This window comes from Aulostomus chinensis, chromosome 13 (assembly GCF_037954235.1).
Source record: "Aulostomus chinensis isolate RoL2024-O1b breed Wild chromosome 13, RoL_Achi_v1.0, whole genome shotgun sequence".
In the NCBI taxonomy this organism is placed as follows: domain Eukaryota; kingdom Metazoa; phylum Chordata; class Actinopteri; order Syngnathiformes; family Aulostomidae; genus Aulostomus; species Aulostomus chinensis.
In genome coordinates, this window is record NC_141332.1 from 12611537 (window position 1) to 12629200 (window position 17664).

General features: G+C 43.8%; 2 protein-coding genes across 5 annotated transcripts; one reads left to right on the forward strand and one right to left on the reverse strand.

Annotated features, from left to right (window-relative positions):
* Nucleotides 1-255: 255 nt before the first annotated feature.
* On the forward strand, nucleotides 256-4294 carry pofut4 (protein O-fucosyltransferase 4). 2 transcript variants are annotated; one of them, XM_086221369.1, is made up of 5 exons: nucleotides 256-456; nucleotides 727-1065; nucleotides 1169-1549; nucleotides 2643-3265; nucleotides 3432-4294. In XM_086221369.1, the coding sequence occupies exons 2-5, from the start codon at nucleotides 727-729 to the stop codon at nucleotides 3580-3582; spliced, it is 1494 nt and encodes a 497-aa protein (XP_086077495.1). In that variant the 5' UTR covers nucleotides 256-456; the 3' UTR covers nucleotides 3583-4294. The 2 variants fall into 2 exon arrangements, with proteins under 2 accessions (XP_086077495.1, XP_086077496.1); XM_086221370.1 differs by having other exon boundaries at nucleotides 2643-3297; nucleotides 3432-3547.
* znf185 (zinc finger protein 185 with LIM domain) lies at nucleotides 4142-17355 on the reverse strand. Of its 3 annotated transcripts, none has more exons than XM_086221368.1 (34): nucleotides 17196-17355; nucleotides 16274-16326; nucleotides 15902-16010; nucleotides 15722-15829; nucleotides 15608-15634; nucleotides 15436-15492; nucleotides 15103-15159; nucleotides 14948-15019; nucleotides 14780-14860; nucleotides 14598-14660; nucleotides 14333-14455; nucleotides 13543-14247; nucleotides 12999-13064; nucleotides 12514-12582; nucleotides 12204-12278; nucleotides 11945-12019; nucleotides 11658-11738; nucleotides 11272-11328; nucleotides 11080-11133; nucleotides 10791-10850; nucleotides 10445-10495; nucleotides 10293-10337; nucleotides 10076-10123; nucleotides 9363-9428; nucleotides 9164-9235; nucleotides 8954-9004; nucleotides 8596-8680; nucleotides 8425-8474; nucleotides 8163-8198; nucleotides 7197-7262; nucleotides 7016-7090; nucleotides 6858-6923; nucleotides 5172-5277; nucleotides 4142-4709 (listed from the first exon to the last, which is right to left on the reverse strand). In XM_086221368.1, exons 2-34 carry the CDS (start codon nucleotides 16281-16283, stop codon nucleotides 4608-4610), a joined length of 2868 nt encoding a protein of 955 aa, XP_086077494.1. In that variant the 5' UTR covers nucleotides 16284-16326; nucleotides 17196-17355; the 3' UTR covers nucleotides 4142-4607. The 3 variants fall into 3 exon arrangements, with proteins under 3 accessions (XP_086077494.1, XP_086077493.1, XP_086077492.1); XM_086221367.1 differs by having other exon boundaries at nucleotides 6858-6920; nucleotides 8425-8472; nucleotides 8591-8680; XM_086221366.1 differs by having other exon boundaries at nucleotides 8425-8472; nucleotides 8591-8680.
* Nucleotides 17356-17664: the final 309 nt, after the last annotated feature.

Genomic DNA, 17664 nt, shown 5'->3' on the forward strand with positions numbered 1-17664 from the left:
GCATGTTATTACTATTCTAACATAACTGATTTTAAAAGCGCATTGAAATCATTAGAATTTTGTCAACGTAATGATTGAAAAAACTAAATCGTCACTGTATATTCCAAATACTGAATGAAAATGTAGAGATGATGCACATGATCTCAATCTACATGTTCTGAACTGTGCTCAGACTAGCTGTTCTTCCTCCGGCCATTAGGTGGTGGTGTGGAGCTTCAACATGGGTCAATAGAAGAAGAAGAAGAAGAAGAAGAAGAAGAAGAAGAAGAAGAAGAAGAAACGAATCACAAACGTAGAAGTAGAATCCTCTTGTTTTTATCGTGTCATACATCGTTGGTTTGAACCGGACAACCCCTAATTAAAGCTGATTTTATCAGAAGGAAGCTTTCGATTTATATATTTCTGTTTTGGAGAATCGAGAGAGGAAAACCTTCATGTTTTTACCGCAGTGAAAAGGTAAATATTTCAATATTTTATCACCGAGTTACTTGTTCTGACATCGCCGACACGTAACATTTAGTTGCTAAATTCTTTGTTAGACGAAGTTAGTCACAAGCTAAATTAAACAAGTGCGCCACTCACACGTTTTTAGAGTCAACACTGTATTTGAATGCTAACCTTTAGTCGTGTATTTTCTTTCTTTCTTACTTAATTCATGAAACAATACAGTTAACCATTCCTTTTGAAAGGAGACCCTCCCTTGATGTGTATGTTTGCTCCCTCCAGATGGCAGGCAGGAGCAGGCTGGTGTCCTGTATGTGTTTGGGGCTCTTTGGGGTCTTCTGCTGGGTCATTGTCTCTTTCGCATCCTTCCCTGATGACCATCTTCCCCTGGAGGCTTTGGATGCAGTGGACCGAGGAGCCTTCCAGCCCCAGAGTGCTCTGGCAGATATGGAGTTCGCCTCTGTCACCTCCTACCGAGGTCCTGGTAACAATGATCAGCGCAGTAATAAAGAACTACCCATTCTTCTCTGGTGGAGCGGAGGACTGTTCCCTCATTTTCCTGGAGACACTGAACGCATCGACTGTGCCTCGTCCTCCTGCCTGGTCACAAGCAACCGAAAGGTACCAGAAAAACTTGTCCGACCTGTGTGAAGCGCCTCCGGCTTAGTGGGTGCATGTATTCGTAGTTGTCCTCAGGCAGTAATTCTGATTTTAATCTTAACAGGTTCAGCTCTACAAACGGACAACATCCATCATCTTTTATGGGACAGACATCCGGGCATACGAGACACCTCTCCCTCGTCTCCATCACCAGACTTGGGCCCTGTTCCATGAAGAGTCACCCATGAATAACTACATCCTGTCTCACACACCGGGGATCAGGCTTTTCAACTACACTGCCACGTTCCGCAGGGAGTCTGACTACCCGCTGACTCTGCAGTGGCTGCCCTCACTCAGCTACCTGCTGAAGCCCACCACTGTGGCCCTGAAGGAGAAGAACGAGCTGAGGAAGAAGGGTCTGGCCCCCGTGCTATACATGCAGTCTCACTGTGACGTCCCATCAGATAGAGACCGATACGTCCGTGAGCTCATGAAGTACATCGAGGTACAGTAAAGACACGTTCTGTCTTTAATATAATACCAACGATAATGATAATAATTTAAGAGAAGAAAGAACTATCAACAGATCTGTACTGGATTGGTGCGTCTCTATCTGGTCCACCAGTACTGGCCCCATAGATCTAGCTAATAGTTAAGCTGATGGCTTATACATCTTGTATATTTCACGCAGTATTTTTTTGAACTAAATAAAAGACATCAACCTCAAAAATCCAGTTTTAGAGGGTCTCTAATATTTACACAGATGTATACTAGACGGGTGCAGCAGTTTCTAGTCAACTGGCCCATTTAGCAGCTCATTTAGTATTTAACTATTTTAATTATAACATCGAAGACATTTTTTGATGTGGCAGCTTTGCTCTCAAAGAACCAGAAACTGGTCTGACCAGTAAAAGTTCTGGTCTATCTGAACTAGACATCTATTGTCAACTTCTGCTGGAATTTGCCTTCAGTTCACTTAGGAACAAACGAGGCCTAAGGCTGGACTTTTGATATAATTTTTACTTCCCGTTACGATTAAAGCTCCCAGAAATTATGAAAATAATAATAATACAGGTTGCAATTTGCATTACAGAAATGAGAAATTACAAGATGAATAGTAAAAGCAAAACCTAACCAAGGCTATTCTTCCAAAATAGTGTTTTAAAAGAGAATGAAAAGAAGAAAGAGAACTAGCCTGTCTGATCTTGTCTGACAGGTCCTTCCAAGATAAAACACTCGATGCGTCGCATGCTGTTTTGCAGTGATGCTGCTATTTTGTGACAGAATGACAGAAAGATCAAAACCAATTCAGCTGTTTGGAAATGCTTTGATTCCAAGGTGTCCGACAAGAAACAGCAGCTAGTCTGGTGTTTTCAAAGTCAGTGAGTAATTGTATCAGAGGTTTTGAAAGAGTGAGGCTAGACTCCCCAGGGGGGCTGTAAGCAGTTTCAGGGGAAACTGGGTGAATGGAGGTGAAGGAATATTATTAAAAAAAATATTATGTAGAGGAGTCTAAATGTATGTGATGGGAATAAAGACACAGTTGGACCATCAAAGTGTGTGAGCGATGTGTCCTAACCCCGCCCCTCTCTCCTCAGGTGGACTCATATGGGAAATGCTTGAACAACAAACCTCTACCTGCGTATCTGGAGGACACGGCCACTGCCACAGGTGAGGACCCTAACTTCATGCACTTTGTGGCGCGCTACAAGTTCCACCTGGCCCTGGAGAACGGCCGCTGTCAGGACTACATGACGGAGAAGCTGTGGCGGCCCCTCCACCAGGGCTGCGTGCCCGTATACCGAGGCTCCTCTGTGGTGGCCGACTGGATGCCCAACAATCACTCTGTGATCATTATAGACGATTTCCCCTCACCGAAAGCTCTCGCGGACTTTCTCAAGTTTCTGGATGAGAATGATGAGGAGTATGCAAAATATTTAGAGTTCAAAAGCTCAGGCCACATTACCAACACTCGCTTAATGGAGGATCTTCAGAGCCGTGAGTGGGGGGTTAATGACATGAGCAAACCCAACTTCTTGAATGGGTTTGAGTGTTACGTGTGTGACCAAGAGAATGCACGACTGGCTGCGGAGCGACTGCACAGGAAGGCTCCCAAGAAGAACCAGCCGCCGCCACCTAAAATGGCTAATAACTCCCACCTGGGATGCCCTCTGCCCAGCCCGGGGTACGGAGACATCCAGGACTTGCCCACAGACGATGGGTGAGTCTGTCTTCAGTGATTCACTGTGCCAGGTGTGAGAGCAGTCTCCTCTCTCTACTTTAATGTGAATAACAACGTCCCAGAGGTGGAGAAATCAGTCCACTTTAATTGTCTAATTAGGCTCATCCCAGCTGCCATTTTAATCTGTTTGTATATCTGCCCGCAGATGGCTGCAAATATGGCCACAGGATTACTGGCAGAGTCTGGACCAGGCAGAGGGGCTGGAGTCTCTGATAAGACATAACGAGTCCGACCCTTCGCTACTGTGGAAGCACATCCAAAACATTGCTGCGAGTAGAGCCAGAGGAAAACACTGACTTGGGCCTTGAAACACACACACACACACACTCTGTGGAACACATCCAGGATTGGAGGGGTGTCCCAGTATATGTATCCCCTCTCTTTAAAGAAACGGATGAAGCAGAAATTTTCTTGCACCTGAGCCAGTTTGGTTATAATTTATGATGCTTTCAGCCAAGATCACAGATGAGAAACGAAGATGATATATATACTAATAGTTCCCTTATTGCTATAACTGAGCTGCCATCGTTGGCCTCGTTAGCATTAACTTTATTCAGTTGTTCCACTGAGGCACATTCTCATGGGAGGCAGAATTCTGTTGGACTGGGGTGGAGCCACAGACTTGTCCTCTGTGTCGAGGGAGCTCTGCCTAACTGTGTGTGAAGAACATCTCGCCAACGGACTGTTTTTGCTGCTGGTTATTAGCTTAAGTCACAATTATGTACACAGCTATTTTAAGTGACTATGCAACGACACCATTATTCTACAGAGGAGGAAGAGGATGTGTGAGGTCACTCTCAGGAACCGCTCATCTAATGAGGTCATTGTCCTGTTACATGATGCCGAGATCATTAGAATGTGCAATATTTTTTAATCACGCTTTTCGAAAATATTTAGCACACTAGCTTTGTATCACATATTTATACCAGGATTATATAAATCATTTTATTTTGTTACAAGTGAACAGTTTTGTATCAAGAAGAACAAAGGAATTAAACATGTAACATTGTTTTTGTATAATCATTTCCCACATGCCAGTGTGACTGTTCAGTTACACGTATGTTTGATAGACGTATCCTTCATGGTTGACAGAGGCACACAGCTTTCACCACCACACAAGCTCCAATAACAGGTCTGAGAAGCTGGACATCTAATCTTATGGAAGAATCAGCTTTGCCAACATTTAGTATTCACTATTACAGTCTCTTGGGTCACCCTAAACCACATCGTTCTCAGAGTTCAGTCCAAACTTTAGCAAAAGACTGCTTCTCACTTTAAATGCAAATGAAGATGAAGGGAAGGCGACGAGAGGATTTGGTGATCAGTCGAGGGCGGTGGAGTAGCAGCTCTCACAGTGGACTTTCCCGCCATGTAGGAACATGCTGTGGAGGAAGTCTCCCATCGGCTTAGAACACACCTCGCACTGCAACATAAGAGGATCAGGTAATGGGGAGAAAATACAGTAGACACAAGGCTGCTGCAGCTTCCTTGAGAACCTTTCACACACTGGCAAAAATTGAAGCTGTTGTATTTGGGAGCGTAAAAAAGAACATGCTGTGGTTTCATGGGATGTAAGCAGCGAGACTATTCCTTGGCCAGGTGCAGACCTTGCAGGAGTTGTCGTAAGGTTGCCAAGCAACCGACAGAGACTTCTAATTGAAGAGTCAGATTCAGCAGACAAGTATAATCTGGGAACCATTCTTTCAAGGGCAGGACGCTGATGTGCTCTGCATGTTTTAGGTGTTTCCTGTTCCAACACACCTGATTCAAACAATGAGCTCATCAGCAAGCGCTGCGTCAGTCTGATAACTAGGCCTTCATTTGAATCAGGCGTGTTAGGCAGGCAGGGCAGGGGAGGGATGGAAGAACACTGGAGACGGTTTACCTTGAAGCAGGCCGGGTGGCAGTTGATATTAAGGTGTTCGATGGTGATCTTGGCATCGTTGCCCACCTGCTCTCCACAGTACGTGCAGGTGGATGACAGCGAGCGGCTGGGTGGACAACAGTTGGAGCACGTTAGTTTGGAGGCTGACAGAAGCAGTTCTTGAAAGAAGCTGGAAACCTTTCGGTCCTGTGCTGGGGCATTTAATAAGAGTAAATAATCCTTTGATGTCCCTTCTTAGCAGCCTAATGAGCAGGCTTGGCAGCACTGGGGCAGCTTACATATATCTAGTTTCCTTAGTGCTCCGAATAACAAGGTGGGGGTAGAGAGCTCCCATTTAAAGCTTGTTTAATGCAGGTTTGGGAAATTTTGACATTTCCCGGAATAAGATTGGGCAGCACGGTGGTGCAGTGGTTCGCACTGTGGCCTCACAGCAAGAAGGTTCTGGGTTTGAGCCCAGGTTCCAGCACAGGATCTTTCTGTGTGAGTCTGCATGTTCTCCCTGTTCCTGTGTGGGTTCTCTCTGGTACTCCAGCTTCCTCCCACAGTCCAAAGACATCAAGAGGGGACGAGGCTGATTGATACTCTAAATTGACTGTAGGTGTGACTGTGAGTGTGAATGGTTGTCTGTCTCTATGTGTTGGTCCTGTGATGGACTGGTGACCTGTCCAGGGTGAACTCCGCCTCTCACCTGAAGGCTGCTGGGATAGGCTCCAGCCCCCACGACCCTTAACAGGATAAGTGATAGAAAATGGATGGATGGATGGACTAAGATCCCAAAAGACTTGAGTGATGAAATAATCAGAACCATGACAAGAGGTTTCATTTGAAAGATTAAAGCCCTTCTTATTAAGAATAATCACATTCATATATATTTAATTTTTTTTATAAATGCATTCAGTCAGTGTTCTGCAAGAATGGCTTCTGTTTGTCATACTGATCTCTTCATTTTTTAATTGTTTTTGTCGGAAAAACACACAGCCACACACTCCAAATGTTAGTCAAGAATCGAGTCTTGAGAACAGTTAGAGGCAGTGTAGAAACTGACAAGAAGTGTTGAGTTCATGTCTGTCCGTCTGTTGTCAGGATTACACAAAAGCTAGGATGCTGATTTTCTCCAAAATTGTGGGAGGAAAATTAAAATTTGGAGCAAATCTGTTGAACAGTTTACATGAGGTGACCTTGGCGGAAGTACCTAGTTTTTCGACATCCAATCACTCGCGTGAATTTGAAGTATTCCATGTTTACTTCTGTGCCGAATCTGTTAAAAGATTCCTAGCCCTTTTATTTTATTGGAATATTATCTTTATAAATCACAGCGGCCTTGAAAAGAGTTCCTTGAACAATGACAACAAAGAGAGGTACTGGGAGCTGAAGTAAATTCTGAATGAATGGCGAAGGATTACTTCGAAAGGTGAATTCCTCTGACCTGAAAGAATTTAATGTGTGAAAGTGAAAAAATTGAAAGGACCTGAATGTCAGATGAAGAGAAGCCCGGGAAGGCAGTCCAACGATTGAACTCATCTTTTGAAGCACCAGAGATGAAAATATATCAAGTGTAAGGGGAGAGAGCAAGAGTAAGAGAGAGCGAGGTGGCTGCGTAGAGCTAGCTTTTGTCTTTTGTGTCCATTGTTGTGATGGCACGTCTGAAACGGTCCAGATTTTAAGTGTCGGGAGTTGTGTAATTACCTTGTGTAGGACGATGGGCTGCTGTAAGAGTAACCGATGGAGCTCGACGTCAGACCATCTGAGCTGCTACGGAGGAAAGAGCAGCAGATAAAGCATCAGTAGAGCAGGGTTACACATATCAATACTCTTATTTATAATAGATCATGTATTGATCCAACCTATTGAATGAGTCACAGGCGTTGTGCAAGGACAGCTCTGACGCATTGACGTACTCCTTCACATACACAAACCCCCTGCAGCAGCGGTCGGGTGGAGTAGAGATGAACTCAATTAATGTGATGTTAAAATGGATATTCGTTGTCACTTCAATTTAAGTGTCTAATTTGTAATATCACTCACTTTTTGGTCTCGGGTTCTGGCGTTTGGACACGGTGGTCTTCCTCTATCACGGTTCTGGTTTCATAGCTGAGAGAGAGAGAGAGAGAGAGAGAGTCGCACATCTCACTCCATGGTGACGATGACACAGAAGGACTCTGCATCTGTCAAATGTAACTCAGGAGATAATCGCTTTCTGCCATCACTTGTTAATGGCGTGCTGTTTAACAGGCTGTGATTTGTCAAAAGGACATCTCTAATACACATCATTAATCTGACATCTGGAGACTGATAATTAGAGGGAAGGAAATGAGGGCAAATTGAAAGACAATAGAAAAGCAGAGCTTGTCACTTGACTTCAGTAATAGAGTGGAGTCAGGAGAGTGTCTTGCTGGGTGTCACTCTGGAACTGCAGGTAAATTAAAACCCAGACTGGAGGATCCCGACGGGTTCCCTCTCGAACTGAGACAGCCGTGTTCTAACCACTGCCGCTGATGCCGATCTAATAGGTAAAAAAAAGCCTCTGGATGGTTTTATCTCAAATAGATGGTTAGGGAATTGTCAGCAGGACTGTACAATATCATAAAAAAGTCAAATTGTGATTATTGTGGAAAGTATGTGATAAAAAAAATGGTAGTATGAGACAGTTCAGAAAAATACTTGCAAATTACTGATAACTTTGAAATGCATCAACTCAAAGACGTAAACTTGACGTAGCATGAACAAAAATAACCCCAAAGAAATGAAGTGAAGTTCTGTAAATAATATTTTGTACATCTCTGCAGCGTTTGTGCAGTACAATTTCAAATAATAATTTGTGCAGTAAAAATAAATAGCAAAGAAAGAAAGTACTGCACCCTTCGTCTAAGGTTCAGCGATAAGAACCCACAAGCTCAAAATCAACAGACCAAATAGAGTAGTTGAGGAAAATAACACTCTGGAGATTTTTGCGTCACGCTGAGTCTGACGTCCACCAGATCATGAACTTACCGATCCATAACGGGCTCCGGTTCACTGTAGGTCTCCCTGGAATGGAAAGAAAGCTGGATTAGAGTTTTACTGTTGGCTGCAGCAGTCAATAAACTGGATGCAATCCAGCAAACAAGAATCCTGGAGCTGATCTCTCTGACTCTGAGAGCTCAGAAAGGTCAGAGGTTTATAGAGCTGGTGTGGTCTCTGCCCCCCTCTCATGAATTGGAATTGCATGGCAAGCATTAGCTACAAATGTGTATGTTTAGGGTTTGTTTTTTACCTGACGGTGGTAACGGTGGTGACTGTCTGCGTCTGTGTATCCGCCGGGCTGTAAACAAGACAATATTCCACAGGAAGTTTGTATTTAGCTCACTTTTAATTAACTGCTTGACAGACTTTGCATTTGAGGGTGCTATAATGAGCTCAGCCACAGGAAAGATAGATACCTCTCCTCCTCCTCCTCCTCCTCTCTGCTAGTGATAGTATAGACTGTCGGTGATGTCCACCTGTCCCACGGGGAGTCATTTTCACTGGACCTTTAGCACAGAGACATGACACTGTAGCATCAGAGGGTGACACATAGGAGCAGGCAAAGGCCGGTTGTGTTTACCACAGTTGTGAGGGAGAGTTGTAACAAATATATACCTGACCTATTTTCATCAGCACAAGTGCACAATGTCTTCTGGCTCACTGAGTAGAGTGTTCATGCTGCAGAAGCCTAGTTACTTCACCATGGTGGATGGGAAGGAGGTTATGGGAATAAAAGGAGCAGATATGCACCCAGAGCTTTTAATAAAAAGATGACTTACTTTCTCTCGAACCTGACCAGGGTCTGGTGATCTCCAGCTTGAGCCTTGGGGCTGAGAGACAGCAAGAGAGAGAGAGAGAGAGAGAGAGAGAGGAGGGGGACATACATTGAAAGGCTTTTAGCACATAATGGACAAGGATGAGGGGGAATGAAACACAGCGGACTACAATGTGTGGAGGTGTAAGAGTAAATCGAAGCGTGTCATCATCACCTCTCCTCCGTGTCAGCGTGCTGGGGTAGGCTGGTCTCCCACGTGCGCGTCCAAGAGCGACCAGTGCTGAGACTGTGGACACGGAGCAGGAGTTGGTACGGATCAAGATATCAGATCGTGTGTACAGCTGGAGACACTGATTTCTTCCTCTCTTTTCCATCTCTCACTCAAACTTTCGCTTAAGCACAAGTTTTATTACCTTGTAGCTTCTGTGTTGATGGGGATGATGTCGTCTGCTAGGGATCCCAGCGCATTACTGCTCATGCTGCACACAAAAAAACACCAGAATTCACTTAAGTTAAACTTGTGCATTTCCCTGAAATGAAAAGAAGTCAATTTAATGTCATGTAAAAAAAAACAACAAAAAAAAACTTTAGCACACACAAGAGTAGAAAGACCTAAACAATAGCTCATTAAACAGCCCAAATAGAATACCAGATGTGTGTTTATTAATTCCCATTCCTCCTTTTTTAACTTATCTGAACTGAAAAAAACATTAGTTAGGATTAGTAAAAAAAAAAAAAATGTTTACATATTCATGATTCGGGGCCATTTATTATTCAAAATGTAGATGTTCTCCAATGTAAGAATGCTGAGTTTTCCGTTTTAAAATGACAAAAATGTTTTATTGAAAATGAAGATATCTCTGATAAGCACCACTTCTACATTTTAGTCAGCATTTTTTGGGAGGGGGCTCATACAAAACTTCTTTGTGAAATCAATCGATGATGGAAAATGACTGGTTGCAGCCCAATTTCATGCAAGCATTCCGAGCAGCAACTACACTTGGTGGGGTCTCACTCATCTTTTACAGCATCTGGTGTTGCAGTGCTTCCCTTCTTACGTCCTCACTATGTCACTCCCTCCGTGGTGCTGAACACGTCAGAGACACAACTATTTGTAACGACTTACTTGATCTCTGGACTTGATTCTCTCTCCTCAGTGTAAGTGGTTGACGCTCTACAGGGATCCAGAAACAAAAGCGCATCAGTAAGACACAACCACGGGGTTTACCAGCTGAGTCTGGAGTGACGGGTGCTGATTCGGAGTCATGTAGCTATGATAATGTGCAATTAGATGGTAGGATCAAAGGTGACTGTAGAGAAGATTTGCTTGATCACTCGTCTACCTGTTGATGGAAATATCTGTGAGGGGCTGCAGCAGGTCAGAGGTTCTGCAGTAGAGAAATGTGGTTGATAATCAGAATGCTCTGCATTATGCATGGCGAGATGCTATCTGGCTGACTGGAAAACAGTCGCAGCTCCACACCAATATGATTACCTGTTCAGGGATGTGGTCCCTATCGGATATGGATCAAACGGATCAGCCGAGCTGAAAAACAATTTCACACTGATTTCATTCTCAATAGTCAGCATGGCCCATCTTGTGTCGGAGGAATTCTGATCACATTGACTCATAATGGAAAGATTTAATGCAGTTTGAATGGTAAACAGAAACAGAGAGGGACTCCAAAATCAGACAAATGGAGTGTATTCGGCTTGTCTGCAGTTTCTAGAATTACTATCAGCACACATCATAGTCCAGGTATCTTAACAACAGGAAAATATTTACCACATTCCTCTGAATGTTCACATTTTTAAAGCACTGGTGATGTGTCATGAACTACCTGGATTCAGTGACTGTACTGGTCTTATACGATTTCCAGGTAGCCGGATTGTCCTCCTCACTACACGACGGTGCCAGTAAGCCAGATAGAATGCATGAATGGCGTGATGAGAAGAGAAAAGAGGACGAGTAAAGGTCAGCGAGGTTCTTCTCATACAGTATTTAAAATGCCAGTCCATTAGAAATACTTGAAACACACTGAACTATTTAACAAGCATGGAAACCGTCTGAAAATAGTACAGAAGGGAATATGTTCCGTGTGTGTGTGAGTGCATGTGTGTGTGTGTTACCTGTTTTCAGTAATGATCACAGTTTTGGCGGTGATTGTGACTGTCTCGGTGAGGCTGGTGAGCAAGAGAAGAGTTTCAGGCAGAGTTAGTATAAATCATTACAAGGCACATTGGAATTGAATGCATTTCTTAGCGGGGGCCGCTCTGCATAGATAGATAATTGTTTAAGAGGAGCCTGTCATCTCCGTCTACCTTTGTATTTCCTTGGTTGTCTCATCTGTCTGCGTCGGCTCTCGCTGCATACTGAGGCTGGCGAAGACAAAACAAAGCAGCAATACTTAATCAGTACAGAACATTCGCCTCTATTTCGAGTCGCATGCAGATAAGACATGGCTCTCTGTTTCAAAGCATTACTTCAGGAATCTGTGACTTTGTTTGTATCTAACATGGAGTAGAGGGTTAAAATAGAATGTGGGAGGTAAGGGAGCCCTGATTTATGGAGCAGAGGGATGAGGTTTATTAAAGATTTGGCACCTCGGGGAACAAGCGATAGGATGTTTTCGCCTTCATCTGAGCTGATAAGAGTTAATGGTGCACATACAGGGACGGGAAGAGAGGCCTTAGTGAGTGTGTCACACCTGCGTGCCTCCGTGTTGATGACAATGACATCATTAGCCAGGAGATCCAGGGTGCTGCTGGTCTTTTCTGGGACCGTCACACTAAAATATCAAACACAGAGCTGTGTGAGAGTGTGTGTGTGTGTGTGTGTGTGTGTTTATGTGCCCAAGCTCCCTTGAAACTTTATATGCAACTCTGGTGAGGTGAATTAAGGTAGCGCTTCACATTACCACTGACAATATTGATTTTCCTCTGATAAAAGGATAATTCTGTGCATAACTGGGTATTCGGGGGGGGCTTCTTGTACCTGTCGACTCCACTGAGCAGATCCTGACTCCAGTGTCCCGGGCTGGTGGGAACAGGCTCTGCTGATGTCTCTGGACTGCAGAGGCAGAAAGACAAGAGGAAGAGCAGGGAGAGAAGGCGGTAAACAAAGGAGGATTTAGGATTCAGAGGAGATTTTAGAGTAAGAACAGGGCAGTTGAGGTGGCGGGGAGAGGAGGGGATCATATGAAGCTCAACAGTGCCACCTTGTGGGTGATATTCAAAGAGGAGTTTTAACAAACCCATCATCCAGTGCCAGGAGATCATCTGTTATTGGTTCTGAGTTGCTGAATGCTGGAGTTGGATCCTGCTCAACACTGCAAGGGGGAAATATATTAGCACACATCTCTATATTAAATAATTCTAATCAAGTCTAATTCAGGACAACCTCTTGTGGAAGGTAGTTTTAGGAACTTGAAAATTAGATAGGGGGTTGTTTTGTGACTACTTTGAAGTGAACACAGTGGCGGTTTGCCATTATTGCTTTTCTTGCCAACGCTGCTATGACATGAATGAGGAAGTTGTTAGATTTTGTTTTTGTTTTTTTTGTACCCGTCCTCTGTGTGGCTGTCCACTGAGCCTCCCTCTTCCTCTGCCAGCTCTGGCGCATCCTCCTTGAAGCTGGAGAGGAAATAAAAACTCTTATTATCAGATGGCATATTGAGGCTGGAGGCTCCAGTGTGTTAGTGCCAAAGTAATCTTTTTGGTGTTGGTTTTTTGCTGCTTTCAACTGCGATGGGTGACGAATTAATGACAAAATCGACTTAATTTATCTTGGTAAGGTGTTACGCCAGAACAGATTCAATGTGCCTGGGCATTGATTCGACAAAGGAGGGTTAAAACGTCATTCTTCCAAACAAATATTCCCTCATTTGACGCGGACAGAGCTGTCTAACATTATCTATTGATGACTAAATGTCACATAAATTTAATTAAACATCCACTCTCTTCTGTCTGCAACCATCTGCACTCCTTACGTCATATTTATTTCCCTCTAGTTTGCCACCTATGTGTTTTGGGTTTTTTTCAGCTGGTACCTTGTTGAAGTTGTGCCGAAAGAAATGAGACTGTCGGACAAGGTGACGAGAGTGTCAACGCCGGAACTGTGAACAAAGATGCAGAAAAAAAAAAAAACAGATGAGGCCACAACGGCTCAGCTGTCAATCATGCATGTGAAATGATTAACAGTCAAATCTCAGTAAACCACACCCACATCGGCCTGATAAAGCTCTTTATATTCATGTTATAGAGAAATACTTGACACTGTCATGACTCATTCAAGCCTGTGAATGGTTTATTACATATTAAATCACTTGATCATTATCACCTGTGGATCACTCTGTTGTAGTTAGTCAACATGAAACAAATCTACTTTATATACTTTTGGCAGTTAAGTAGTTAGAACAATATTTTATGTTCATGTTGACATTAATTTGAACTTTAACAGGACAAAATCACAACTAGACATAAAGTGAAGTAGCATGTGATAGTAGTACTTGAAGTATATAAAATGGTACTTTTAATCACTGAGCAAAGCTACAACATTTATGCATTTATTCTGTTTTTTAATGGAAGTCTGACCTTGGGGTGGGTTCTGGTTCTGGTTCTGGCTCTGGCTCGATCCCTGTCACTGTGTCCTCTGATACAGCAGACTGCAGGTCAGCAGAAGGTGCAGTGGGTGAGTGAGGGGTAGGTGACAGCAGGGTCTGCGATGTTTGGACGAGCTGAGCCAGACGAATGTCAGAAACATCTGAATCATCAAGTTCTGGGTCTGCATGCACTTTTTGGACATCGACAAGGATGAGTTCCGGGAGGGGCGTGTCTACTTTGGTGCAACCTGGTGTCATGTCTTCAAATGGGTTCTTCACTGTGACAGACACTGGAGATGGGTCGTCTTTCACAGGATCTGTGGTGACCTTCTCCACCTCTGGGATCACTACAGGATCTGTAGTGACCTTCTCCACTTCTGGGATCACTACAGGACCTGTGGTGACCTTCTCCACCTCTGGAATCACAATAGGATCTGTGGTGACCTTCTCCACCTCTGGGATCACTACAGGATCTGTGGTGACCTTCTCCACCTCTGGGATCACTACAGGATCTGTGGTGACCTTCTCCACCTCTGGGATCACTACAGGATCTGTGGTGACCTTCTCCACCTCTGGGATCACTACAGGATCTGTAGGGACCTTCTCCACCTCTAGGGTCACAATAGGATCTGTGGTAATCTTCTCCACCTCTGTAGCTGCTAGCTCATCAACAGATGTCTTGAATTTGGAGCTGAACCTAAAAATCACAGAGATAATTGAATAATTTACAAGAGCAGTTCTCAGTTGTTGCACTGAAAATAGAAACATGGCACAGGACTTGCATTTTTCGAGGTTTGGGCGCCAGCGTGGAGGCCACAGATGTGAAGGGGTTGGTGGGGGAAGGAGGCGGAGTGCTGACAGGTGCTGGAGTTGCAGCACTGTCATCATCATCTGTAATCTCCACCCTGTACATTTGTAGCCACACACACACACACACACACACACACACACACACACACACACATACACACAGTGTTGATGTGTAAAGACAGACGGAAAGCTGTTTTACAGCGACTCCGATTCAGAGACTTCAGAGGGACCATTTACCTTTTAGCCAAAAATGATGTAGTGCTGTTGACCACTGCAGGGGCGGGTGCTTTCTCTTGAGTCCTGAGGTTAAATCATCACACATTTCAATATATAAATGCCAGTCACAGCCAGAACATGCAAGAACATGTATTTTTAACCTGTAATTTACTTCTTTAGTAATTCAAGCACGAGATACATACTCATATTTCTTAGCAGCAGAGAGCACGTAGGACTGTTGCCTGGATGAGGCAGGCCTCAGAACTTTGCTTGCAGCCTCCGTCCTGCAACCATGACGCCGTAAATGCAATCAGTCTTTTTTTTTTTTCCATTTAAACTGGATGATGTTCTCTTCACGCAGCAAGTCTTACCGCTTGTCCTGCTCCTCATTGCTCAGCTTGCTCTCCAGGTTTTCTGACGTGGGCCTCACAGTGTGGGGAGCTCTAGGGAGCGCAAACATAACCCTCATGAAGAGACATTCTCAGCTGCCCACAGCTCACTATTAATCTGGCTCCTGCACTCTTACATTCTCTTGTAGGTCTCAGAAGGTCTTTTGGTGAATTGCGTTGGTCCAGTTGGAGCGCTGTAAACACAGAAAGCAGCTTACGATAATGTGAAAAAACACTCCATACTGCTTCTTTTGGTAGCAGTAGTTTTAATACAACATACTATTGGCCCAAAACACAAACAAAAACAAATCCATTAGAGCAATTGAAGTAGCTACAGTTAATTCAAATTGACTGACTGATGCAAATGTATTGAGTTTTACATTTTGGCACAAAAGTTAAAATTGTTCAAACTTCGGGAATTGAAAACATAAGTCATGTGAGCATGGACGAGGAAGTAGAAAGGCTCCTACTTAAAGCCGTTGGAAGGTGAGGATGGAGCCGCGTTGTCCATTTTCGTGAAAACACCCCTGAAAGAAAAACACAAAATAAGGGTGAATACATTTTTGAAAGCTTTATGTAAAGTATCATTTACAAAATGCACACTGGTGCTGAAATCCATTTTAGAACTCATACTAGCCTCACCTGATCAGGTATCCTGACGTTGGCGCTCTAAGTTCAAAACAGAGAAATGATATCAGCAAATCCTTGTTTTATGTGCGTTAGAGATGACGCAGTGACATAACAGCCAGTGTTTACCTTTCAGCATCAGACTTGGTGGGTGGCGGGGTGGAACTGGTTGGCATGGACCCTGTGCTGGTCTCAATTGGGGCCCCATTTATACGGCTGGCTCTTACTTCTGCTATCCTGCATGGATACACAGTCAGATTAGACAGTTTAAAAATACTGTATGTTCTGCAAATGGCAGGTAAATCTCACCATGGCTTCTCCTCCTCAGCCTCGTCCTGAGGCTTACGCATCCAACAGCCATCGTCTCTCAGCTTGGTCCTCACTTTGGTGGTACGAAACACAGCTGCTTTATCCCCCTCTGAGCCACACACACACACACACACACACACACACACACACACACACCACAGGTTAGATATTTTACTTTGCAGGCTACATCATACAGGTTGCATATATGATATAATCCCCTTTGGCACAACAATCAAATATTTGTTATCTGCTGAATGATGACACACGAACAGCATTCTGAGGCTGGCACGAGGGACACGCCTGATGGTGCCCTCTGCTTCCTTCAGGAAACGCGTCATGTCACATTCAGATCTGATCAATCAGCGCGCTCACCGCCTGACATGTTTATTCTGATGGTTTCTCTCTCCTCTTCCTTATCAAGCCACCTGGAAAAACACAGATCACATTTAGATAGAATAAAAATTGAATTGTGTAACACAGCAAATGGATATTTATTTTAACAGTTCCCTTCTATTTGTACCCTCCCAAAGATAAACGTGTGCTCTGTAAAGAATTCCTGTCTCATCCCTTAAACATGTAGATAATCCTGTCCAACAGCTTTCTAAAAAGAAAAAAAAATTTCTGCTATTGCCTAAATATGGACACACAGTCCCTATTTGTTTGGATATGAAACAACATCTCTTAGAAAATGAGTTTAGGTAAAAATTGCCTCCTTTTACACATATCCAAGATAGCTGACCCCTCAGTTATTTACAGTCAGAATGAGCCCACTTCTCCAGGGAAATGAAGAAAGGGAATTAATGAAATACTGACAAGTGCTCGCTTATCTGGAAATAGGCACAGACTACAGCTTATGCAAAATAGTGGAGTTCTACCAAATTCCAAATGCAAATCAAACTTTGTAAAACTCCTGAGTTTGTGAAATAACTCCCTTTTAAGTGCGTTGCAACAATATCTCGTGAGGATATTGCCCCAAATATTGGTGACAGAGCAAATACACTGAGGGCTCAGAAAGCATATTTATCTTGGGTTTAAAAGATCAGTTCACACAAGATCAATCATTAATCAACAGGTAAAGCATTTAAAGGCAAGCAGGGAACAGGATCAGCAACTCTATGGACGAGCAGCGGTGACAAGGAAACACCCAGAGAAATGAGAGGGCAAACGTGGACGATCGTACAGTTTATAGAACATGATGAATCACTTACTACACATTCTGTTCTTACAGCTGCAGATTCATAACAGCGAGCACTATCCTAAGAAGTTGTAATAACATTCCTAATCACCTGCCTACCTGTTTTTAACTTTATATCCAGTTGACCTCCAGTACAGCGACGTCCAGCCAGCACTGTCGAGTGTGTGTTTGTGTGTGTGTGTGTGTCAGACAGGTGTCTCTTGCTGCCTGAGAGTGAACAGGTACGGGCGTGAGCACTAACAAGCCCAGCCAGTCAAGGAAGGTGAATGTGTGGGGTGGAGCAGAGTGTTTGTCTATTGGTAAGTGACTGCGTGTGTGTGTGTGTGTGTGTGTAATAAAGGTTGCTAAGAATTCATTTTTTTGTTGACAGCATTTGCAATCACTGCTGTGCTGATGAGAGCGAGGTGGCACGGGCCGAGGTGGCTCGTAGCAACCTCTCCTGTGGGAATGCTTCTCTTAGGCTCACCACGCAGGAAAATCAAGGAGGTACGCACATCATTAAAATGAGATTGGGAGCAACACACACTTGAAATTAGATAACAAACAATGAGGTCCACACAACCCCATT